The following is a 25785-nucleotide window of genomic DNA, read 5'->3' as shown; positions in this document are numbered from 1 at the left end:
TTAGTAGGCCCTAACCACCATTTTTTTTTAAAAACCACTTAATGAGAGCCGGAAGGTTGAAGCTCAGCTTTATTTAGTTGAGGACAACACCAGGGAGGGGCAGAAGCCGTTAGTAGGCCCTAACCACCATTTTTTTTTTTAAAACCACATAATGAGAGCCGGAAGGTTGAAGCTCAGCTTTATTTAGTTGAGGACAACACCAGGGAGGGGCAGAAGCCGTTAGTAGGCCCTAACCACCATTTTTTTTTTTAAAACCACATAATGAGAGCCGGAAGGTTGAAGCTCAGCTTTATTTAGTTGAGGGCAACACCAGGGAGGGGCAGAAGCCGTTAGTAGGCCCTAACCACCATTTTTTTTTTTTTAAAAACCACTTAATGAGAGCCGGAAGGTTGAAGCTCAGCTTTATTTAGTTGAGGACAACACCAGGGAGGGGCAGAAGCCGTTAGTAGGCCCTAACCACCATTTTTTTTTTTTTTAAAACCACTTAATGAGAGCCGGAAGGTTGAAGCTCAGCTTTATTTAGTTGAGGACAACACCAGGGAGGGGCAGAAGCCGTTAGTAGGCCCTAACCACCATTTTTTTTTTTAAAACCACATAATGAGAGCCGGAAGGTTGAAGCTCAGCTTTATTTAGTTGAGGACAACACCAGGGAGGGGCAGAAGCCGTTAGTAGGCCCTAACCACCATTTTTTTTTTTTTAAAACCACTTAATGAGAGCCGGAAGGTTGAAGCTCAGCTTTATTTAGTTGAGGACAACACCAGGGAGGGGCAGAAGCCGTTAGTAGGCCCTAACCACCATTTTTTTTTTTTAAACCACATAATGAGAGCCGGAAGGTTGAAGCTCAGCTTTATTTAGTTGAGGACAACACCAGGGAGGGGCAGAAGCCGTTAGTAGGCCCTAACCACCATTTTTTTTTTTAAAACCACATAATGAGAGCCGGAAGGTTGAAGCTCAGCTTTATTTAGTTGAGGACAACACCAGGGAGGGGCAGAAGCCGTTAGTAGGCCCTAACCACCATTTTTTTTTTTAAAACCACATAATGAGAGCCGGAAGGTTGAAGCTCAGCTTTATTTAGTTGAGGACAACACCAGGGAGGGGCAGAAGCCGTTAGTAGGCCCTAACCACCATTTTTTTTTTTAAAACCACATAATGAGAGCCGGAAGGTTGAAGCTCAGCTTTATTTAGTTGAGGGCAACACCAGGGAGGGGCAGAAGCCGTTAGTAGGCCCTAACCAAAGTTGAAGGCCAAATGCAGTTTAATTTCTGATACTATAGGCCGAAAGCCAGAAGGTGGAAGTTCCGATTTAGACAGTGGAGGACAATTTGAATTAGGGACTGCAGACAGACTTAGTAGGCTGTCCCCTGTGGACCATGCATCCACCACATTAACCCATTGCGCCGTAATGGACACGTAATCTTCCGTGGCCATGCCTACAGGTCCATGCGTCTGTTGTCAGGTGCACCTTTGTACTCACAGATTGCCAGAGTGCATGGACAATGCGGTCTTCTACATGCTGGTGGAGGGTTGGGATGGCTTTTCTCGCAAAAGAAGTGTCGACTGGTTAGCTTGTAGCGTGGTACAGCGTAGTCCATCATGGCCTTATTAATAGTAAATAAAATATATAACTAGGCTCTATGAACTTTTAAATAGGTTCCAGGGGTACACGGGCAGCATTGGTGTGGTCAGTGGAGGAGTATTGCAAGTAGGGGCTGCAGACAGGCTATCAAAGGCCTAAAATAACAAACAGTAGGCAGTCATGGCAGTTTTACATCGGTTACATGGATACACAGGCAGGCACTCCAGGCAGCATTGTGCTCAGTGGAGGAGTATTGCAAGTAGGGGCCGCAGACAGGCTATCAAAGGCCTAAAATAACAAACAGTAGGCAGTCATGGCAGTTTTACATCGGTTACATGGATACACAGGCAGGCACTCCAGGCAGCATTGTGGTCAGTGGAGGAGTATTGCAAGTAGGGGCCGCAGACAGGCTATCAAAGGCCTAAAATAACAAACAGTAGGCAGTCATGGCAGTTTTACATCGGTTACATGGATACACAGGCAGCTAGGTGGTGAGTGGAGGAGTATTTAAAGTAAGGACCGCAGACAGGCTATCAAAGGCCTAACATAACAAACAATAGGCTCATGGCAGTTTTACAGCGGTTACATGGATACACGGGCAGGCAGCTTGGTGGTGAGTGGAGGAGTATTTAAAGTATGGACCGCAGACAGGCTTCGAAGGCCTAACACAATAAAATGGGCTGGCTGTAGGCACTTTAAAATTGGTTCCAGGGGTACACGGGCAGCAGTGGTCTGGTCAGTGGAGGCCTAGTGGAAGTATGGACCGCAGACAGGCTTCGAAGGCCTAACACAATAAAATGGGCTGGCTGTAGGCACTTTAAAATTGGTTCCAGGGGTACACGGGCAGCAGTGGTCTGGTCAGTGGAGGCCTAGTGGAAGTATGGACCGCAGACAGGCTTCGAAGGCCTAACACAATAAAATGGGCTGGCTGTAGGCACTTTAAAATTGGTTCCAGGGGTACACGGGCAGCAGTGGTCTGGTCAGTGGAGGACTAGTGGAAGTATGGACCGCAGACAGGCTTCGAAGGCCTAACACAATAAAATGGGCTGGCTGTAGGCACTTTAAAATTGGTTCCAGGGGTACACGGGCAGCAGTGGTCTGGTCAGTGGAGGCCTAGTGGAAGTATGGACCGCAGACAGGCTTCGAAGGCCTAACACAATAAAATGGGCTGACTGTAGGCACTTTAAAATTGGTTCCAGGGGTACACGGGCAGCAGTGGTCTGGTCAGTGGAGGACTAGTGGAAGTATGGACCGCAGACAGGCTTCGAAGGCCTAACACAATAAAATGGGCTGGCTGTAGGCACTTTAAAATTGGTTCCAGGGGTACACGGGCAGCAGTGGTCTGGTCAGTGGAGGACTAGTGGAAGGAGGGAGCGCAGAAAGGCTTCAAAGGCCTAACATAACAAACAATAGGCTCATGGCAGTTTTACAGCGGTTACATGGATACACGGGCAGGCAGCTTGGTGGTCAGTGGAGGAGTAGGGACCGCAGACAGGCTATCAAAGGCCTAAAATAACAAACAATAGGCTCATGGCAGTTTTACAGCGGTTACATGGATACACGGGCAGGCAGCTTGGTGCTGAGTGGAGGAGTAGTGCAAGGAGTGTCTGTCCCAGTACTCCCAAAATATAAATAGATGTTAATGTCTCGCAAAACAACCAAAACAAAAAAAAAGATGGCATACTTAGGTACAGGGGTGGGCTCATCTGCTGTGTTTCTGACATAGTAATTTGGCAGTAACTATTTAATGGTGCCAATATAGGACACAGACACAGACTACTTTAAGTTGCATCATAGATGTCTACAAATTTGTATTGTCAGTGCCAGACATTGAATGATGTCAGCGAATAGACTAAAGATTGGTGGAGCTGTGCGACATAATTTTGCACGTAGTAGAGCCCAGTTTGAGCTGGGGTAGGGGGGAACTCTCTTGAGGCCGGCGGGACCGCCCCAGGGCCACTCATGTTACAACGGTGTGTCTGACGTTGGGTGCGCACCACCACCGCCAGAGACACTACATTGTACTATGAGGGACCCAGTAGCAATGCCGTCAACCAAAAGCGAGCACACCCACCTCTTCAGACAAACAGCAGTCTCACGGGTGCTTGCGCCAAGTCGCGATACCACGGCCCCGTGTGGGGAGTTTGGCCATTTAGGGAGGTGTAAACATGTCGTATGCTGTACAATCTGCAGCAGCAAATTAGACATTAGAAAAGTAATTCACAGGCAAGAGCTTTTCATAGGAAAGCTAGGTGTCGGCCGGGCAAGGTGGGGCAAAAGATTTTGAAATCCAGTTGTGGTTCATTTTAATGAATGTTAGATCGTCAACATTTTGGGTAGCCAGACGAGTCCTTTTTTCGGTTAATATTGACCCTGCAGCACTGAATACTCTTTCTGATAGGACACTTGCTGCCGGGCAAGCAAGCTCCTGCAATGCATATTCTGCCAATTCTGGCCAGGTGTCTAATTTGGAGGCCCAGTAATCAAATGGGAATGACGGTTGAGGGAGAACATCGATAAGGGATGAAAAATAGTTAGTAACCATACTGGACAAATGTTGTCTCCTGTCACTTTCAATTGATGCAGCAGTACCTGTCCTGTCTGCGGTCATAGCAAAATCACTCCACAACCTGGTCAGAAAACCCCTCTGTCCAACGCCACTTCTGATGTGTGCACCCCTAACACTCCTAGTCTGCTGCCCCCTGGAGCTCGTGTGAGAACGATCACGTGCGCTGTGTGCTGGGAATGCCTGAAGCAAACGGTCAACAAGAGTTGATTGTTTGGTTGCTAATATTAGTTCCAAGTTCTCATGTGGCATAATATTTTGCAATTTGCCTTTATAGCGTGGATCAAGGAGGCAGGCCAACCAGTAATCGTCATCGTTCATCATTTTCGTAATGCGTGTGTCCCTTTGTAGGATACGTAAGGCATAATCCGCCATGTGGGCCAAAGTTCCACTTGTCAAATCTCCGGTTGTGATTGGTTGAGGGGCAGTTGCAGGCAAATCTACGTCACTTGTGTCCCTCAAAAAACCAGAACCCGGCCGTGACACGCAACCAATTTCCTGTGCCCCCGTGAAAGTTTCCGCATTAAAAATATACTCATCCCCATCATCCTCCTCGTCCTCCACCTCCTCTTCGCCCGCTACCTCGTCCTGTACACTGCCCTGACCAGACAATGGCTGACTGTCATCAAGGCTTCCCTCTTCCTCTGGTGCAGACGCCTGCTCCTTTATGTGCGTCAAACTTTGCATCAGCAGACGCATTAGGGGGATGCTCATGCTTATTACGGCGTTGTCTGCACTAACCAGCCGTGTGCATTCCTCAAAACACTGAAGGACTTGACACATGTCTTGTATCTTCGACCACTGCACACCTGACAACTCCATGTCTGCCATCCTACTGCCTGCCCGTGTATCCTCCCACAAATAAATAACAGCACGCCTCTGTTCGCACAGTCTCTGAAGCATGTGCAGTGTTGAGTTCCACCTTGTTGCAACGTCTATGATTAGGCGATGCTGGGGAAGGTTCAAAGACCGCTGATAGGTCTGCATACGGCTGGCGTGTACAGGCGAACGTCGGATATGTGAGCAAAGTGCACGCACTTTGAGGAGCAGGTCGGAGAACCCAGGATAAGTTTTCAATAAGCACTGCACCACCAGGTTTAAGGTGTGAGCCAGGCAAGGAATGTGTTTCAGTTGGGAAAGGGAGATGGCAGCCATGAAATTCCTTCCGTTATCACTCACTACCTTGCCTGCCTCAAGATCTACTGTGCCCAGCCACGACTGCGTTTCTTGTTGCAAGAACTCGGACAGAACTTCCGCGGTGTGTCTGTTGTCGCCCAAACACTTCATAGCCAATACAGCCTGCTGACGCTTGGCAGTAGCTGGCCCATAATGGGACAACTGGTGTGCAACAGTGTCATCTGCCGATGGAGTGGTTGGCCGACTGCGTTCTGTGGAAGAGCTGTAGCTTCTGCAGGAGGACGAGGAGGAGGAGGAGGGGGTGCGAACGCCTACAGCCAACTGTTTCCTAGACCGTGGGCTAGGCACAACTGTCCCTAAATTGATGTCGCCTGTGGACCCTGCATCCACCACATTCACCCAGTGTGCCGTGATGGACACATAACGTCCCTGGCCATGCCTACTGGTCCATGCATCTGTAGTCAGGTGCACCTTTGTACTCACAGATTGCCTGAGTGCATGGACGATGCGCTGTTTAACATGCTGGTGCAGGGCTGGGATGGCTTTTCTGGAAAAAAAGTGTCGACTGGGTAGCTCGTATCGTGGTTCAGCGTACTCCATCAGGGCTTTGAAAGCTTCGCTTTCAACTAACCGGTAGGGCATCATCTCTAACGAGATTAGTCTAGCTATGTGGGCGTTAAAACCCTGTGTACGCGGATGCGAGGATAAGTACTTCCTTTTTCTAACCAGAGTCTCATGTAGGGTGAGCTGGACTGGAGAGCTGTAGATCGTGGAACTTTCGGGTGTGCCGGTGGACATGGCAGACTGAGAGACGGTTGGAGACGGTATTGTTTCCGCCGGTGCCCTACATGCAATATTTCCTCCTACAAAACTGGTGATTCCCTGACCCTGACTGCTTTTGGCTGGCAAAGAAACCTGCACAGATACTGCCGGTGGTGCGGAAAATGGTGGCCTTACAGTGACGGAAGGGATGTTGCGTTGCTGACTAGCTTCATTGGCCGAGGGTGCTACAACCTTGAGGGACGTTTGGTAGTTAGTCCAGGCTTGAGAATGCATGGTGGTTAAGTGTCTATGCATGCAACTAGTATTTAGACTTTTCAGATTCTGACCTCTGCTTAAGCTAGTTGAACATTTTTGACAGATGACTTTGCGCTGATCAGTTGGATGTTGTTTAAAAAAATGCCAGACTGCACTCTTCCTAGACTCTGATCCCTTTTCAGGGATTGCAGACTGAGCTTTAACCGGATGGCAACGCTGTGCTCCAACAGGTTTTGGCTTTGACACGCGTTTTGGTCCAGATACGGGCCCGGCAGATGGAACCTGTTGCGATGTTGATGCCTGCTGCGGCCCCTCCTCCACCTCCGCTTCTGAACTACTGCCGCCTGCACCCTGTTCCCCCAATGGCTGCCAATCGGGGTCAATAACTGGGTCATCTATTACCTCCTCTTCGAGCTCGTGTGCAACTTCGTCTGTGTCACTGTGTCGGTCGGTGGTATAGCGTTCGTGGCGGGGCAACATAGTCTCATCAGGGTCTGATTGTGGATCTGTACCCTGAGAGGGCAATGTGGTGGTCTGAGTCAAAGGAGCAGCATAGTACTCTGGCTGTGGCTGTGCATCAGTGCACTCCATGTCAGAATATACTTGTAATGGGCATGGCCTGTTAAATGTTTCACTTTCTAAGCCAGGGACGGTATGTGTAAAGAGCTCCATGGAGTGACCCGTTGTGTCGCCTGCTGCATCCTTCTCTCTTGTTGTAGTTTTTGCTGAGGAGGACAAGGAAGCGACTTGTCCCTGACCGTGAACATCCACAAGCGACGCGCTGCTTTTACATTTACCAGTTTCGGAAGAGGAGGCAAAAGAGCTAGAGGCTGAGTCTGCAATGTAAGCCAAAACTTGCTGTTGCTGCTCCGCCTTTAAAAGCGGTTTTCCTACTCCCAGAAAAGAGAGCGTTCGAGGCCTTGTGTAGCCTGACGACGAAACTGGCTCCACAGCTCCAGACTTAGGTGGAATATTTTTATCCCCACGACCACCTGATGCTCCACTACCACTACCATCATTACCAGCTGACAATGAACGCCCACGACGACCTCTTGCACCAGACTTCCTCATTGTTTTAAAATCTTAACCAAAGTAACTTTATTTGTTGCTATCAAACAACTTACACGGTGAGCTATAACTTCAGTATGATTTCAATATCCCTTAACAGGTTGGTGAGACCACAAGGAAAATCAGGCACAATGTTACACACTCTGTTTTCTGTGGCACAAAATCACAGAGATGACACACACGCAGGACTGTCACTCAAGCACTAATGTCAATATTAATCTCCCACCTAATTTATTTATTTTTTTTTCTCAGGGAGACTTTAGAAACCAAATAATATTAAAAAAAAAAAAAAAAAAGGCTTTCTATGGCCCACAATTAGAGAGAGAGAGGTGGCACAACCAGGAGTCAAGACTGGCGCACAAGCTGAAAGGGCAATATTACTCTCCCACTGTTTTTTATGTTTTTTTTGTTTTTTTCAGGGAGACTTTAGAAACCAAATAATATTAAAAAAACCAAAAAAAAAAAAGGCTTTCTATGGCCCACTGAATGAGAGGGAGAGAGGTGGCACACCCAGGAGTCAAGACTGGCACACAAGCTGAAAGGGCAATATTACTCTCCCACTGTTTTTTTATGTATTTTTTGTTTTTTCAGGGAGACTTTAGAAACCCAATAATATTTAAAAAAAAAAATAAATAGGCTTTCTATGGCCCACTGAATGAGAGGGAGAGAGGTGACACACCCAGGAGTCAAGACTGGCACACAAGCTGAAAGGGCAATATTACTCTCCCACTGTTTTTTTAGGTTTTTTTTTGTTTTTTCAGGGAGAATTAGAAACCAAATAATATTAAAAAAAAAAAAAAAATAGGCTTTCTATGGCCCACTGAATGAAAGGGAGAGAGGTGGCACACCCAGGAGTCAAGACTGGCACACAAGCTGAAAGGGCAATATTACTCTCCCACTGTTTTTTTATGTATTTTTTGTTTTTTCAGGGAGACTTTAGAAACCCAATAATATTTAAAAAAAAAAATAAATAGGCTTTCTATGGCCCACTGAATGAGAGGGAGAGAGGTGGCACACCCAGGAGTCAAGACTGGCACACAAGCTGAAAGGGCAATATTACTCTCCCACTGTTTTTTTAGGTTTTTTTTTTTTTTTCAGGGAGAATTAGAAACCAAATAATATTAAAAAAAAAAAAAATAGGCTTTCTATGGCCCACTGAATGAAAGGGAGAGAGGTGGCACACCCAGGAGTCAAGACTGGCACACAAGCTGAAAGGGCAATATTACTCTCCCACTGTTTTTTTATGTATTTTTTGTTTTTTCAGGGAGACTTTAGAAACCCAATAATATTTAAAAAAAAAAATAAATAGGCTTTCTATGGCCCACTGAATGAGAGGGAGAGAGGTGGCACACCCAGGAGTCAAGACTGGCACACAAGCTGAAAGGGCAATATTACTCTCCCACTGTTTTTTTAGTTTTTTTTTTTTTTTCAGGGAGACTTTAGAAACCAAATAATATTAAAAAAAAAAAAAAAAAAAAAAAAATAGGCTTGCTATAGCCCACTGAATGAGAGATAGCACACACAGCAGTGGCACACAAGCCCTGACTGAGGCCAATATTTTTCTCCCACTGATTGATGTAGTGTTTTTGTGTTGAGGTAGAATTTAGAACACAAATCACGGAAAAAATAAATAGGCTTTCTATGGCCCACTGAATGAAAGGGAGAGAGGTGGCACACCCAGGAGTCAAGACTGGCACACAAGCTGAAAGGGCAATATTACTCTCCCACTGTTTTTTTATGTATTTTTTGTTTTTTCAGGGAGACTTTAGAAACCCAATAATATTTAAAAAAAAAAAAAAGGCTTTCTATGGCCCACAATTAGAGAGAGAGAGGTGGCACAACCAGGAGTCAAGACTGGCGCACAAGCTGAAAGGGCAATATTACTCTCCCACTGTTTTTTATGTTTTTTTTGTTTTTTTCAGGGAGACTTTAGAAACCAAATAATATTAAAAAAACCAAAAAAAAAAAAGGCTTTCTATGGCCCACTGAATGAGAGGGAGAGAGGTGGCACACCCAGGAGTCAAGACTGGCACACAAGCTGAAAGGGCAATATTACTCTCCCACTGTTTTTTTATGTATTTTTTGTTTTTTTCAGGGAGACTTTAGAAACCCAATAATATTTAAAAAAAAAAATAAATAGGCTTTCTATGGCCCACTGAATGAGAGGGAGAGAGGTGGCACACCCAGGAGTCAAGACTGGCACACAAGCTGAAAGGGCAATATTACTCTCCCACTGTTTTTTTATGTTTTTTTTGTTTTTTCAGGGAGACTTTAGAAACCCAATAATATTTAAAAAAAAAAATAAATAGGCTTTCTATGGCCCACTGAATGAAAGGGAGAGAGGTGGCACACCCAGGAGTCAAGACTGGCACACAAGCTGAAAGGGCAATATTACTCTCCCACTGTTTTTTTATGTATTTTTTGTTTTTTTCAGGGAGACTTTAGAAACCCAATAATATTTAAAAAAATAAATAAATAGGCTTTCTATGGCCCACTGAATGAGAGGGAGAGAGGTGGCACACCCAGGAGTCAAGACTGGCACACAAGCTGAAAGGGCAATATTACTCTCCCACTGTTTTTTTAGGTTTTTTTTTTTTTTCAGGGAGACTTTTGAAACCAAATAATATTAAAAAAAAAAAAAAAAAAAAAATATAGGCTTGCTATAGCCCACTGAATGAGAGATAGCGCACACACAGCAGTGGCACACAAGCCCTGACTGAGGCCAATATTTTTCTCCCACTGATTGATGTAGTGTTTCTGTGTTGAGGTAGATTTTAGAACACAAATCACGGAAAAAATAAATAGGCTTTCTATGGCCCACTCAGTGAGAGATGGCACACACAGGGATGGCACTGTAGCAGAAATGCCAATCTTAATCTCCCACAAAAAAAAAACAAAAAAAAAAAAAAAACTGTCCTACAATTACTATCTCCCTGCAGTAATGTAAGCCAGGTATGGCAGGCAGCAATAGGAGTGGACTGATGCACAAATTAAATAAAAAGTGTGGACAAACAAAAAAGATAGCTGTGCAGAAAGGAAGGAACAAGAGGATATGTGCTTTGAAAAAAGCAGTTGGTTTCCACAGTGGCGTACACACAGCAATACAGCTATCACGGAGCCTTCTAGGGCAGCCCAATGAGCTACAGCGCTGAGGGGAAAAAAAAAAAAAAATAGCTTCCACTGTTCCTGCACACCGAAGGTGGTGTTGGACAGTGGAAATCGCTGCAGCACAAGCGGTTTGGTGGTTAGTGGACCCTGCCTAACGCTCTCCCTGCTTCTGATGAAGCGGCAGCAACCTGTCCCTAAGCTCAGATCAGCAGCAGTAAGATGGCGGTCGGCGGGAACGCCCCTTTATAGCCCCTGTGACGCCGCAGACAGCAAGCCAATCACTGCAATGCCCTTCTCTAAGATGGTGGGGACCAGGATCTATGTCATCACGCTGCCCACACTCTGCGTTCACCTTCATTGGCTGAGAAATGGCGCTTTTCGCGTCATTGAAACGCGACTTTGGCGCGAAAGTCGCGTACCGCATGGCCGACAAGCACAGGGGTCGGATCGGGTTTCATGAGACGCCGACTTAGCCAAAAGTCGGCGACTTTTGAAAATGATCGACCCGTTTCGCTCAACCCTACTCACCATCTGATGTCCGTCAGGTCCCTTGCCGTCTGCTCTGAATGACTGCCGGCCGTACAGTGAGAGCACAGCACAGCAGTGACGTCACCGCTGCGCTCTGCTCTCACTGTACGGCGGCACTGTCAGAGCAGGAAGCAGACGGCAAGGGACCTGACGGGCATCAGATGGTGAGTATGTACTGTTTGTTTTTTTTGGTAACCAGGGTAAAGATCGGGTTACTAAGTGCGGCCCTGCACTTAGTAACCCGATGTTTACCCTGGTTACCTGGGTGCTGCAGGGGGACTTCGTCATCGTTGAAGACAGTTTCAACGATGCCGAAGTCGTTTCCCTGATCGTTGGTCGCTGGAGAGAGCTGTCTGTGTGACAGCTCCCCAGCGACCACACAACGGCTTACCAACGATCACGGCCAGGTCGTATCGCTGGTCGTGATCGTTGGTAAATCGCTATGTGAGACGGGGCCTTTAGATGCAAGTACAAACTAAGTTTTACCATTCCCTCCATAGAAATCCCAACATTAGATTAATAGGTACCCAGTGTACCATAGGGAATGGAAAGGAAATGGAAACGCATTTGAGACCCCAAACGATACTTACCGTGCACAAATAATAGATATCCGAAGAACCGTTGAAGAATATAAACGAATAGAAGTCGCAGGCCGGAGAACTCTACAACGATCTGCAATCCACCACGCGCTCAGGAACAAAGGACGGAAGAGTGCAGGCCGGAGAACTCTACAACGATCTGCAATCCACCACGCGCTCAGGAACAATCGACGGAAGAGCTATCGTGTCGCCTCATATGGCAAGGCCGCCGACCAATCAGAACGCAGTAGCGACCACCAATCATCACCGAATGGGGGTGGTACAGACAACGCAAAGGCACGCCTGTGTGACTACAACATCACACAAGACGTCCCTCATCGAGGTCTGTATCGTTATAATAGCAGCCATGTGACAGGGACACAACGACCAACGACATCGTTGTACAGGTCGCTACAGGTCGCCGCATCGCTGCTGCGTCGTTGTGAAGATCGCACTGTTTGACATCTCACCAGCGACCTCACAGCGATGCAGCAACGATCCCGGACAGGTCGTATCGTTGTCGGGATCGTTTAAGCGTCGTTATGTGAGACGGGGCCTTAAGCGGCTTATCACAGCAGGGGGCGTGGTGAGTCTAGCAAGCGCATGTCAAGTAGTTCAAGCAATGATAATCACCAGGTGATAAAATCTTCATTGCGAGTAAACAGCAGCACACAGCTTGTTAATTGATACATGTGTCTCAGCCCCTACATCATGCTGTATTCAGATTACATAGAAAAACCCTGCTGACAGATTCTCTTGAATTAACATTAGGGCTAATCCAAAAGAAAATCTGCTGTGGATCTGCGGCACAACCCCAGCAAGTCTAAAAGTTAAAAGCTCTGATTTCCACTGTGGAAATACATGTCAAGTTATAATTCACAGTTCAAAATGTTTGTTGCGCAGATCCTCTACGTACGCGTAGGCATCATCCTCTACATCGGCACTGTGCATCTTCCATACATTGGAGCAGTATAACTGGACTGTTCGGGTGGACTCATCGCTAATGCTGGTATAACAGGGCTTAGTAACACAGAAAATACAGTACGCAGAAACTGGTATCCATGTTTGTACGAAGGATTCGCATGATGGAGTGGACACTAGACCCTCTCTCTCTACCAACACAACCTTGTACATTTTTACTTTATGTAACAGCAAGGAAAAATTTTTTTCTTGCAAACTGCAGTTGACAGGAGATTACATTTTGGCCAATTTTGCTAAATAAACACATTTTCTTCTTCTCTAGATGCTTTCATTGTAAAGCAGATAAATCTTATGGCTCTGCACACATTTGCGTAGCAGTATAAGCAGGGCCAGATATTCTCTGCATTGAAGTATTTTTATGCACTGTACTTGTCACAAATGTCCATTGGTTCAATATCACAGTATCCGTCCCTGGTGTCGATTCATTAAATAGACTCACTGGATACTTTTCTAGAGCAGTAATTAAAGTCCCATCACTTGCTGTACATATGTGTTGACCGCTGTCCTTAGGGTCCTTTAATTTAATGTCCCAATTCCTGACTTCTTGTGTGTTTTTTGGACTTAAAAGGGCTGTCCACTACTGAAATACTGATTATCTATCCTCCCGATAGGAAATCAGTGTCAGAGCACTGGAGGTCCAACATATGGCACTCCTACCAATCAGCTGTTTTTACCTATGGCAACGACGGGATTTGAACAATCTACTGCACGGCTCCAAACACTGTGTAGTGGCTGTGAAGCATGGCACATAAATGTAGCTTGCGGCTACATTCCCACATCTGTGCAGGCTCGGACTGGCCAACAGCAGAACAGAAAATCCTCCGATAGGCCCCTGGGAAGGAGTGCTAATGAGTAGTGCTATTACACTTGACCAGAATAGGACATGCTTTGAGTTGCACGGATCGCGCACTCAGATTCTTGACTTTTACAGATGTGTGTGCTAACTGTGTGCCCATGTGCCATCAAATAAAAAATTGGGCAACACATGAGCACACTGATGTGTGAGTGCAGCCTTACACTGTAGCGCAGTTTCTTCAGACTCATTTCTTTGGATTAGTAACAAATCTTAGGAGCACCGACAAGTTCAGGTAACAGAGGGAGGCTTTTCATTAGAACAGAATGATTAACCTATTAGTATTCATGTGCCTTTTTCTATTAGTAATTAAGCTATATGTGAGAAAAACACTATCGTTAGGTAATTGTCACAGATACACAGAGGCAAAATGAGAATCGATAAGTACGGTAATAAGAGATTAGTAGCTTCTGTTTTCCCAAACTATTCGCAAGCATTTTAGAAGAGCAGCTACCCAGTCATTAAACAACAAAATAACCATATGATTTTCTACTTTTAATTTATATCATCATTAATATAAGTCAGGGAAAGCAAAACTGTGTCATTCATATACTCCAAAAAGAAGCAAAACTCAACAGTAGCCAGAACAAAAATGTGAAAAGTCTAAAAAAGAACAAGAAACTGCCAGGTAGGCATCGCAGGCATTACGTGTCAAAAAATCCCACGTATCTTTCTAATCATAGAAATTCACAAGTGGAGTCAATTGAATGAAACCTTTGCTTCAAGGTAGGTTTCCTGCGGTAGGTGAGGAAAATGCAAAATATACCATATGTTCACAGACAAAATGTGAAATCTAAATTACAACACTTACTCTAAAAATAGTTCACATGTGAAAGGCTTTGGAGTTACACGTACTATCTTTCTGGGAAGACTGAAACCCCGAGTGAAACAACAAGTTGTCAAACTTCTCTATCGGTAAGTCCTGTAAGGCAGAACTCTACAGCCCCTGTTCATTAAGGGTGTGTGGACTTTTGGGGCAGGTCCTCTCAAAAAAACACCTAAAATAAATTGCTCAAAGAATTTTCCCATTTATTTCTATTGTAAAATGACTTTCTGTCTATATGTTCAGGCTTTCCAGTGTTTTTCTTCCACTTCAACTTTGAAAAACACTCAGTGACAGAAAGGAAAGTGCATGAAGTCATTGAAGTTTCTAATGATGAAAATGTTTCAAAGTAAGCATGGTCCAATCACAAGACTGCTAAAAACCTCTGTTTGCACATATGCTTAGAGGACATATGTGAATCTTAGGCCCGCGGGCCAAATCTGGCCTACACAGTGAGTATATTTGGCCCACAACGCCGGGCAGATTCCCCGAGTATATTTGACCTGCGATGCGGATGGGTCAGCATCACACTTTCACCTAACATCCCACTTTCAACTATATCAGCATCCTAGATGTTGATACAGTTGACAGCAAAGATGGAGGAGGGTGCATCTCCCATCATTCCCCTTCTGACATCTCAGCGCAGCAGGCACAATGACATCATTATAATGCGCCCACTGTTCCAAGATGTGCAGAGGATCTGAAGACTCCATGAAGAGACCAGAGCAGTGGGGAATGGGCAGAGGTGAGCATATAGTTTTTTAAATGTGGGGTCTATTATAATTTATGGAGTACTATGTGGGGACCATTATACTCTATGGAGACTTATGTGGGAGCCATTATACTGTATGGAGCACTATATGGCACCATTTTATTGTATGGAGCACTATGTAGGGCCATTATACTATATGGAGCACTATGTGGGGCCACTACACTGTATGGAGGATTATCTGGGGCTATTATACCATATGGAGCACTATGTGGGACCATTATTCTGTATGGAACACTATATGGGGCCATTATACTGTATGGAGCACTATGTGGGGTGATCATACTGTATGGAGCACTATATGAGGCCCATTATACTGTATGCAGCACTATATGGGGCACATTATACTGTAGGGAGCACTGTGAGGCACCAATTGTACTGTAAGGAGCACTTTTTGGGACCATTATACTGTATGGAGGACCATGTGGGGCAATTATACTGTATGGAGCACTATGTGGGGGCCATTATACAGTATGGAGGACTTTTTGCAGCCATTATACTGTATCGATGGCTGTATGATTACAGTTGGAGAATCCTACTGTGATGAGTTCACCATTCTTTATCGAATGGATTGAGGGATGGGGGTACAGTAGGGTCATCATACTGTGCGTGTAGAGGGTACTGTGGAGGAATTCACTGTAGGGGTATCATACTGTGTTTAGGGACACTTTTTTTCCATAATACTTTATTAGATCTGTATTACTCAAGGTTTTTTATCCTTTGTTATTACATATGTAAATCAGGCCGTTGGGCCTTATGATTTTTTACTGCTCTTACATAACATATTAAATTCAAATATTTGTAGACATCTTTTAATAAATATCAAGGTAGGCCTGCGACTTTGTCCAAGCTTTTAAATTTTGACCATCTGTGTATTTGAGTTTGAAATCTCTGGCTCAGAATATGTGCAAACTAAGTATTTATGTTTAATTTTTGGAGGGAAAACAGCAGAAACTCACCAAAAATCCTCAAAAACATGAATTTACGGCTCAATTTCCACTTCAAAAACTCAACAAAAACACCCCAAAGACTATGTTTACTTTGAGTTTTTTTCAAACGTTTTTGGAGCGGAGATTCCAAACTCATCCTATGGATATGTGCAAATGACTCATTTAATCCACTGGTGGACCCTCCAAGGTTTCGATATATGGAGCCATATCAGGAAAAAGCCATCAGTCTTATTTCCTGAAGCAGCTTTGTTGGTGGTTTTGATGGTACTTTTGTGGTGTTTACTATCTTTTTCCTATAATTTTAGCTGTACCTAATGGGCAGCTTTTTAGCCAAGCAAAGAATTAACTTGCTTCTTCTTTTTTTAACCGCTTCATGGTTTCCGAACCCTGAGACCTTTAAAAGAAGTTGCAAAAGACTGAACATGTGCACAGCAATGTTGTTTTTAAATTAAAGTGCATTATGTGTACTTTTAGGAGGTTTTATGGTGCTTTTTCAGGTTGACTGAAGGCGAAATGCACCTGAAAAAGATGTCATGTGCACATACACTCAAACTGCTTCAAATTCTCTTAGAAAATTTTTCCAATTCATTTCAGTAGGAAATCCATTTTAATATGAATATAAGGAGTTTTCTAAAGACGTTTAACAATAAAACCTTGAGTAAAGAAGAAAGAGAAGGTTACTACTGTGAAGTGCGGATACCTAAGGCTCTGAAGGCTCTTCAAAATCTGTTCAAAACAGCATCAGGAAAAGAAAAACATCAAAACTCGAGAGTATAATGCAACCCCACATGGAATATAATGGACAGGCAACCGGCTTCTGCCTCCTGTCACCCACTGTTGCTCCGCAGGCCCTCCTGCTTCACAGGCCCATAGCAGCTGCATTGTGTGCCGCTATTAGCGCCACGCCACTGGCTGGGGTCCCTGGAGCAGCGGGAGCCCTAGGCAGCTGCCGGCTCTGTATGCCAGCAGGTGTCAGTGCCTGGGCCCACCAGAGAATCCTCCGGTTCTCCAGTGGGCCAGTCCAACCCTCTCCTCAGGTATAAGCTGAGTTTTTCAGCACATTTTTTGTGCTGAAAATGCACCCCCCCTCGGCTTATACTCGAGTGAGGGTCCCAGAAGACAGAGGGGGAGCAGCAGCAGCAGAGCAGCGAGTCACATGAGGTAGGAGTCGACTGCTGCAGCTAAAGCCTGTGCCCACTGCTAAAAAGAAATTAATATTCATTGTGCTGGCAGTGAATATTCATTTCTGTGTAATAGCGTGCACAGTGTCAGCTGCCGCCGCCAGCTTCTTGCAGTGGCTGGGCGATCACTTGTGTCCGCTACTTAAGAGAAATTAATATTCACTTCTCTCCACTCCAATTAGCATGGAGTGCAGTGAATATTCATTCCCTTAAGTACGGGCACACATGATTGCCTGGCCGCTGCAGCTGTTGGCACCGGAACAAGACGCTGAAAGGGAGCGCGGGTATGGTAAGTAGGATGGGTTCTTTTTAATGTTTTTCTGATGGGGACCATGCATACCAGGCTAGTGATGAGGGGGCCATGCACTCCAGGATAGGTATGAGGAGGCTATGCATACCAGGATAGGGATGAGGAGCCAAGCATACCAGGATAGGGATGGGGGCCATGCATATCAGGATGGGGATGAGTAATCAGTTTTCCCAGTTTTTTGTGGTAAAATTAGGTGCCTCGGCTTATACTTGTGTTGGCTTATACTCGAGTATATATATGGTATTTCTTATTTAGAAGAAATCAACTAATTAAATTTTCAATTGCCTCCCTCTATCAACTGTTTCTGGAGTCTAGGACATCTCCACTGATGGGTACTGGTCATCTAAAAAAAATGTAGTTTGTTGAGGTGATAAAGCGCACTTTATAGTCAGCACTTAAAGGGAACCTGTCACCCCCAAAATCGAAGGTGAGCGAAGCCCACTGGCATCAGTGGCTTATCTACAGCATTCTGTAATGCTGTAGATAAGCCCCTGATGTATCCTGAAAGACGAGAAAAAGAGGTTAGATTATACTCACCCAGGGGCGTTCCCGCTGCAGTCCGGTCCGATGGTCGTCGCGGTCCGGTCCGGAGCCTCCCATCTTCATAGGATGGCGTCCTCTTTTTCTCTTCATGCTGCGGCTCCGGCGCAGGCGTACTTTGTCTGTCCTGTTGTGGGTAGAGCAAAGTACTGCAGTGCGCAGGCGCCGGGAAAGGTCAGAGAGGCCCGGCGCCTGCACACTGCAGTACTTTGCTTTGCCCTCAACAGGGCAGACAAAGTATGCCTGCACCGGAGCCGCAGCGTGAAGAGAAGAGGACGTCATCCTATGAAGATGGGAGGCCCCGGACTGGACCGCCACGCCATCGGATCGGACCGCCCCCCCAGGTGAGCATAATCTAACCTCTTTTTCTCATCTTTCAGGATACATCGGGGGCTTATACAGTGAGTGTGCTGTAATACATAAGCATGCCGTAATCACTCCACCTGTATCTTTACTGACAGCCTTCTCTGCACTCATATGCTGCAGAGCTGGCTGTAAGTCAAGAAGAAGGGGAAATGATCAGTGTATGCTCAATATGTAATGAGTTGTGACTGTAACATTTTCTTCCACCCCACCGATGACTGGTAGAAGAGAGCGACTACAGGGAGAATATAACTAAATTTTTCCCTGTAGTGGCACTTCCAGTAAACCAAACAGGCATGTGATTTAAATGTTGGTGACATTGAGATTACTACCATATCTGCAGGTAAACCGTGGTTCTATAGGTGACAAGTTTGCTTTACAAGCGGATCACAAGCAAGACTAATGCGAAAGACAAACAAAAATCAGTCGCTCACTTAAATTGATTTTGACAAAATTAAAAAAGCTATTCACCTATCCATTGTTATAACTAGCATTCTCAAGAACAGGGCTCTGGATTTTGAAAATGGCCCTGCCTTGTAAGAAACAGAAGTGCGCATGCTTGTCTTTGTTCCATTCATTTATAAAGTGCCCAAGCGAGGTAGTCATAGGTGAGTTGCTGCTCCTAATCGCTCTGGCACTCTACAGACAACCCGTGTCCTGTCCCAGTGTACAGTTGTGTGTGGGATGCATCATACTTACTTCTGGCCTGCAGGTCACCATTGGCTCCAGTCCAGGTTTTCTTCTTCAGGAACCTTGTCAGCAATCATCATTACTGCTGGGGGCGCTGGTCCCTGAGCCACACCTGTTGCCCAGTGACTTCCTGCTGTGGCCCCAGGAGGGGTGATGATTTCCAGTATCTCCTCCTCATCGCTGACACCCATGGGGCAGTACCATTTGCCATGCGCCATTCTCACTGGAGGCTCACCTCTACTCTCCTCACTCCTCGTGGGCAGGGAAAATGGCACAGGACTCTTCCTGGTGATGCACTTCCTGCACATCCCACTCCGCCTCTTTATAAACCGAGCTCCTGATGTGACTGCTGCATCATACTTCACTCTTGGTGGCTCCATCTTCAGCTGTGCCTCCTTCCATTGCCATCTTCCACTTGATGGGCTGTGCCTCGCACTGCGCCATGCTCTCCTTGGGAACGTGCTTCTCATTCTGTGCTGAACCCTGGCTGCTTGGTTAATCCATATTTGGACCTACATTCGTCACGGCTGGACACATTTTTGCGCTGTCATGATAGGCTGTTCTTCTCCTTCTTTTTACCGCCGCCATCATCTTAGACTCCACGCAGGTTTTGTAAAAACAAACAAACTTTTACTGGACACTAAGCAGGCATATAGAATAAGGCCTATGGGTTGCCATCTTTTCTACAGGTTCCGGGGCATAACTTCAGCACTGGTATTCGGTATAGGTAGAGGGTCCCTTTTGATATCTTCAATAGCAGAGGAAGTCTTCTCCTCTTCTAAAGGTGCACCTGGATTGCAACACCTCCCACCTCATAGAGTCTGAGTCCATCTTTCCATGTAGCTTCATCTCAAGGTTCCCCAGGCAGAATCACACGGAAGGGGTTTTTTTTAGCAATCCACTGCCTCAAATATTAGGCACACATTGTACCTAGCAGCCCAATGTGTGAGACTGCTGTTGTCACTTCACACTACTGTCCTGCACTGAACTGTCACTTCCTGAACTTGGCATCAACTCTCAGTTCCCCCTCCCCAATCTGGGCTGGCTATTACCGTTAACCCTGCCCTGGCTAGACTGCAGCCCCAGTGGTTGTTACCCTTGAGAATATGCATGAATATGAAGTACATTTAACTCCTTAGAGTGTCAGGCAGCAGACCATCAGCTCCATCACTCCTACACGTTCTTTACTGGACTACGGGAAATAGGGGAGTGATGTGCGGAAATGAGACATGAGTTTAATTTATAAACCATATCCAGCAATCTGACATTGCAATACATTTTTCTTTAGTTGTGTCAGTAGGAATGGTTGATATAATTTTTTAATTAACTTTTTTATTTGGTTACCAATCCGAAAGCTCTCTCTTAACCAAGCACATATATATGCTAATTTAAGTGCTGATACACCTATGTTGTTTGTTCAGACAGCATCATCAAGGAGCATATTACTTCAATCTCCCAGTGTATAAAAAATAATTTCATTTATCAGAAGCACTTGGCTTACAGTCTGCACCTAGCTTAAAGTCTAGTTACAAAAGTTTTGTAAATCATACTAACCATATACACGATGCCACCAAAGGTATAGTCCGCTAAATGCCAGAAAGTAAAGTACACCACCCAAAACAGTTTTCCACTCTGATGGTTTTCCCTTCTTCATCTCTGTGAAGGACTGTTGGAAGCTGATCCGATACACTGCATAGGAGAGATGCACAATCATTATTAATTGAGGTCCTCATTCCATGTAGCTATAAATGGTTTTAATAGATTAATTAAAAACTGATAAAAGCATGAAGATACAATGAATGCAAGAAAAAAATCAAGATGATACATTATTCCAAGTAAAAAATTGGATATACAGGTCCAAATTTATTAGCACCTGTATTTCCTGCAGTGGTAATTTTCAGTTTTGCCCTTTTGTTTTAGATTTTTTTCTCCCCTTATTTAGAGATAACTTTGTTGTTGTTCTGTATTACACCATTTATTTCACCATACAATGTATTGAAAGGCTACGTTCCCACGATGAGCTTTTGTTGAGTTTTTGATGTTGCCCATGTTTTGCACCATTTCTGCACCCATTAAGTAAAATAGGTTACTTGAATTTTTTCTAAATACTCACCAAAATCTCATCTTGGGAACGTAGTTTAAAACAGGAAAACATTCCGAGTGTGATGAAATGGTTAAAAATTCCACCAATTTTCTTTAGGTTTTGTTTTAGGGTGTTCATTATCCAGTAAAAAATACCTATTAGGCTGAGGTCACGTGGCTGTCGATTCACTCATGCAAGAAAATTGGGCCAATTATGCTAATGCCACTCGGATCAAACTCTGTCAGAGTTTGATCCTAGTGTCGCCTTAGTGTGATCCGATTTACTTGCATGAGAGAATGGTATTACAGGTATGGAGAAGACTGAGAACTTAATTTCTCCATCTTCTCTGTGTCCAAGGTAATTGAACTGCACTCCGGTGACATCCGAGTGCAGTCCGATGTTTCACACACATCCATAGATTTGTATAGGTGTGCGTCATCCGATCATAAGAAGCACCCAAAGCATGCTGCAATTCTTTTCTCATGCCGCATGCTAGCACCCACCCAATTCAGGCAACACTAATTTTGCAGGATGTGCCACTTATCTGTTTGATGACTCCAGGGAGAATCTAACGTCAGTTTTTATTTGTAGCCATGCCAGGCACAATTTTAACACTTCTTGGTCCCAACTAAGACTATATCTGCAGGTAATTTTTTTTCCTTTTTTCCTTTAAGATAATTGAATCCAAGGAGTTTACTGGCTCCTAATTCAAATTATTTTACTATTCCTTAACAGCAGATTATTGCTCTTCTTCCCATGAACCATTTGAATTGGCAGATTGTGAGTGCCTCAGATTATATTATATTATTACCATTAAGATAATGAATAAAATCAGCTCTCCTGCCCCACATGTAATATATCCCAAAGAAAAGAATTAACAGACTTTGCGCTCCCTGGTAATGTGAAAGTAAAACCTGCATCCCTAATGATGTATATTTAAGAAAAGTCTGATTTCATCTACTGGCCTTTTTATGTTTTTCTCATTACCATTCGGTCCACTTTAACCTTTCATATGCTGCTGAATATTAGGACATAACATACATGCCAGCTTTTCTTCCGGCGTTAGCTTAGTCCAGGGTCCTACTTCCTTTTCTTTTAGTGATTTTTGCTGTGGGTTCAGCTCAGATACAAAGGGTACGTCAGGCAGAGGTAATGCGCGGGAATCATAGTAACTTGGTTTGGTGTAGAATGGCACTTTGTCAACATCTGTGAAAGGAAAAATACAATTTTAGGGCTTGATAACATTTCAGAGTTAACCTATTAACCATATCTAAAGCTAATTTTGGAAACCATAAGCTTTTCAAAGGGATTCCATTCAATTTTGGTTGATACCTCGGCTGTGAAAATTATCAGTGGTACGCTGGAAAAGTAAATACGGCTCCTAGCAACACGTCCATTTACACCAGGAACGGTTGCATAGCACATAGACTTAGCAGCATCTCCTGCTGGGCAACAATAGTATGCCACACTGGTAGCAAGGTTCTTGATGATCGAAACTTTCATCAGATCCTTGACAATCACTTTTCAAACCACTTTACCAATTGTCGGTGGATTAAAAATTTGTTGTGTGTAAGGCCGGGGTCACACTTGCGAGTGCAATGTGAGAAACTCACGCGAGTCTCTAGCATCAATACCCGCCATTGCACTCGGGACTCGGGTATTTCTATGTAGCTGAACGCTCCGGTCCGAATCACCGGCGGCAGTGCCGGGTAATGATGAGAGTTTCTCACATTGCACTCCCAAGTGTGACCTCAGCTGTGAATTTTATGCAAGCAAAACATCTAGAACATATCCACCACAACGGCAAACATGTTGTGTAGCATTGAGCTCACTTCATTGTATTCATTAAACATATGTAGTAGCAGATTTACTATGAATGACTTGAAATTAATAATTACAGGGGAAAATTAAGCTTTTACCTGAACCTTCCATTTTAAAATCAAAATCCAGTAAAATGGTAATCTGACATCTCCAAGAGGATCCTTTGATAGCTTTAACGGTTAAACTGACCCTGAAGATGGATGTTCTCAGGGTTATTACATTTTAGAATAGTCCCTGCTACAAGATCATAAAATCTTTCACTATGTCAAAGCCATTCTTTGTATAATTGACCTTTGTAATCTGTGAGCCACTAAAGATGACTTTTATGGGAAACCTTGAGGTTATCGTACTTTACAGGTAGTAAACATTACAATCCATTGTAAATAGTACTAGACAGCTTTACACAGGGTCAAAGCTCAACGTCAATGACCAATAATGCCGGAAAATATGAAATTGTACAACACTTTAAGAAATACCTGAAAACTGAGTGAGTAAAGGTAATGACTGTTTACGGGTGTGTTCACACAGGGACATTAGGCAGGTCTACTGTGGATTTTGGGTCAGAAATTCAACATCAGGAAAGTGCTTGTTGGCTCTTATAGATTAGAAACAGTGTTGCTTTGTGGTAGGGGATGTCACTCCAAATTGTAACACGAAATATAAGGGCACACACTTAGACATGCACTTAAGATTTACGTTTTATTCATAGGTCATCACATTGAAATAGGACAAAAGTTAAAAACTTGGATTTTTTCAATGGTAGAAATTATCTTTGTTTAGGGAATGTGCTGGGAACAATATTTTCTGGCACGTGCTACATATAAATAATGCAGTTTCTCCCCCTGCATTGTTAGTGCTGTTTTACTCACATATTGCAAAGCTCTTCTGTCTACAAAATGGTTGCTGTAGAAGGAGCATGTGACAATCCATATCTGGCCATCTGCCTCCTCCAACTAAAAGATAGTTTTCCCATGTAAATTGTTGAATTGGAGTATGGTAATGGACTCCATTCAATTTAATAGGAACTACTCTGCAGTATCTGAGAGCAGCCACAATACACTATGACCGATGGTGGTGTTCCACTGTCTTTATTGGCCTGTTGCCAAAGCTGTTAGCATCTGATCAGTAGGGTGGGATTTTATATTGAACTGCATAGATCTGGTAGGTTATCTATATCAGTGAAGAGGAAAACATCTTTAAGTCGTGTTTGAGATCAGCTACTGGGGACAATGTGTATATTCAGTTTTTTAAATGGGAATCTGCAAGCGCCCACCTCTCACAAACTGGTTACATGGACCTGCAGGTAATTGAAAAGTCAATCAATATGTAATTTTACTCGAACAATCCTCTATAACTGAAAAAACAATGCTTTGCTCCATATGCAAATAAAGCGCTCTGGGTGTGGTCGGAGAACTTCCCAGGTTCTATTGCCTGCCTAGTGACATCTTCTTTTGTTTGACAGCTCACTAGTTTGGCTACATAATCAGTGAACTGTCAAGCAGAAGAAGGTGGCACTAGGCTGGGAGATAAGGATATATTAACAAATTTGATCCCCAACAATAAGGGCACAAATAACGAAGATATCCATGCTATTAAAATATACAATTTTTATTTCAATCATAAATACGTAAAAATTAAGCAGAAAAAGCAGAAATGCCTCGTAAGGGATGTGAGGTGTGATAGTAATAACAGTATCTTAAAAAAAATTCATAAAACATATAAGTTGCATACTGAAACCGGTATGTGGGTAAAATATATAAATCAGAAGTGTAATGGCAGACCCCACTTTATATAAAATGATTTCCAAAACTTGCCAAGGAGCACTGTGCAAGCGATCATATTGAAATGGAAGGAGTATCATACCACTGCAAATCTACCAAGACCTGGCCGTCCCTCTAAACTTTCATCTCAAACAAGGAGAAGACTGATCAGAGATGCAGCCAAGAGGCCCATGATCACTCTGGATGAACTGCAGAGATCTACAGCTGAGGTGGGAAAGTCTGTCTATAGGACAACAATGAGTCGTACACTGCACAAATGTCACCTTTATGGAAGAGTGGCAAGAAGAAAGCCATTTCTCAAAGATAAATAAAAAGTGTCGTATAAAGTTTGCAACAAGTCACCTGGGAGACACACCAAACATGTGGAAGAAGGTGCTCTGGTCAGATGAAACCAAAATCGAACATTTTGGCAACAATGCCAAATGATATGTTTGGCGTAAAGGCAACACAGCTCATCACCCTGAACACACCATCCCCACTGTCAAACATGGTGGGGGCAGCATCATGGTTTGGCCTTCTTTTCTTCAGCAGGGACAGGGAAGATGGTTAAAATTGATGGGAAGATGGATGGAGCCAAATACAGGACCATTCTTGAAGAAAACCTGTTGGAGTCTGCAAAAGACCTGAGACAGGGATGGAGATTTGTCTTCCAACAAGACAATGATTGCAAACATAAAGCACAATCTACAATGGAATGGTTCACAAATAAACGTATCCAGGTGTTAGAATGGCCAATTCAATGTCCAGACCTCAATCCAATCGAGAATCTGTGGAAAGAGCTGAAAACTGCTGTTCACAAACGATCTCCATCAAACCTCACTGAGCTCGAGCTGTTTGCCAAGGAAGAATGGGCAAGAATTTCAGTCTCTCGATGTACAAAACTGATAGAGACATACCCCAAGCGACATGCAGCTATAATCACAGCAAAAGGTGGCGCAACAAAGTATTAAGTTAAAGGGGCCTAATAATATTGCACGCCCCACTTTTCAGTTTTTGAATTTCCACAAAACTTTAAAATAACCAATAAATTTCGTTCAAGTT

The 25785-nt window shown here is 44.1% G+C and overlaps 1 protein-coding gene across 4 annotated transcripts in view; it reads right to left on the bottom strand.

Moving 5' to 3' along the window:
• LOC143782375 (cytochrome c oxidase subunit 4 isoform 1, mitochondrial-like) overlaps positions 1–25785 on the bottom strand; it is a 165862-nt gene that overhangs the window by 79067 nt on the left and 61010 nt on the right. For 3 of the 4 annotated variants that reach the window (XM_077269754.1, XM_077269755.1, XM_077269756.1), the window contains 2 exons: positions 22184–22348; positions 20614–20748 (listed from right to left, as the gene is read on the bottom strand). In XM_077269754.1, the coding sequence (XP_077125869.1) occupies positions 20614–20748; positions 22184–22348 (300 nt within the window). Of the gene's footprint in view, positions 1–20613; positions 20749–22183; positions 22349–23439; positions 23552–25785 lie in introns of those variants that run through there. The other variant, XM_077269758.1, reaches the window with a different exon arrangement.

This window comes from Ranitomeya variabilis, chromosome 6 (assembly GCF_051348905.1).
Source record: "Ranitomeya variabilis isolate aRanVar5 chromosome 6, aRanVar5.hap1, whole genome shotgun sequence".
In the NCBI taxonomy this organism is placed as follows: Eukaryota; Metazoa; Chordata; class Amphibia; order Anura; family Dendrobatidae; genus Ranitomeya; species Ranitomeya variabilis.
This window is presented reverse-complemented; position numbering and strand designations above follow the sequence as displayed.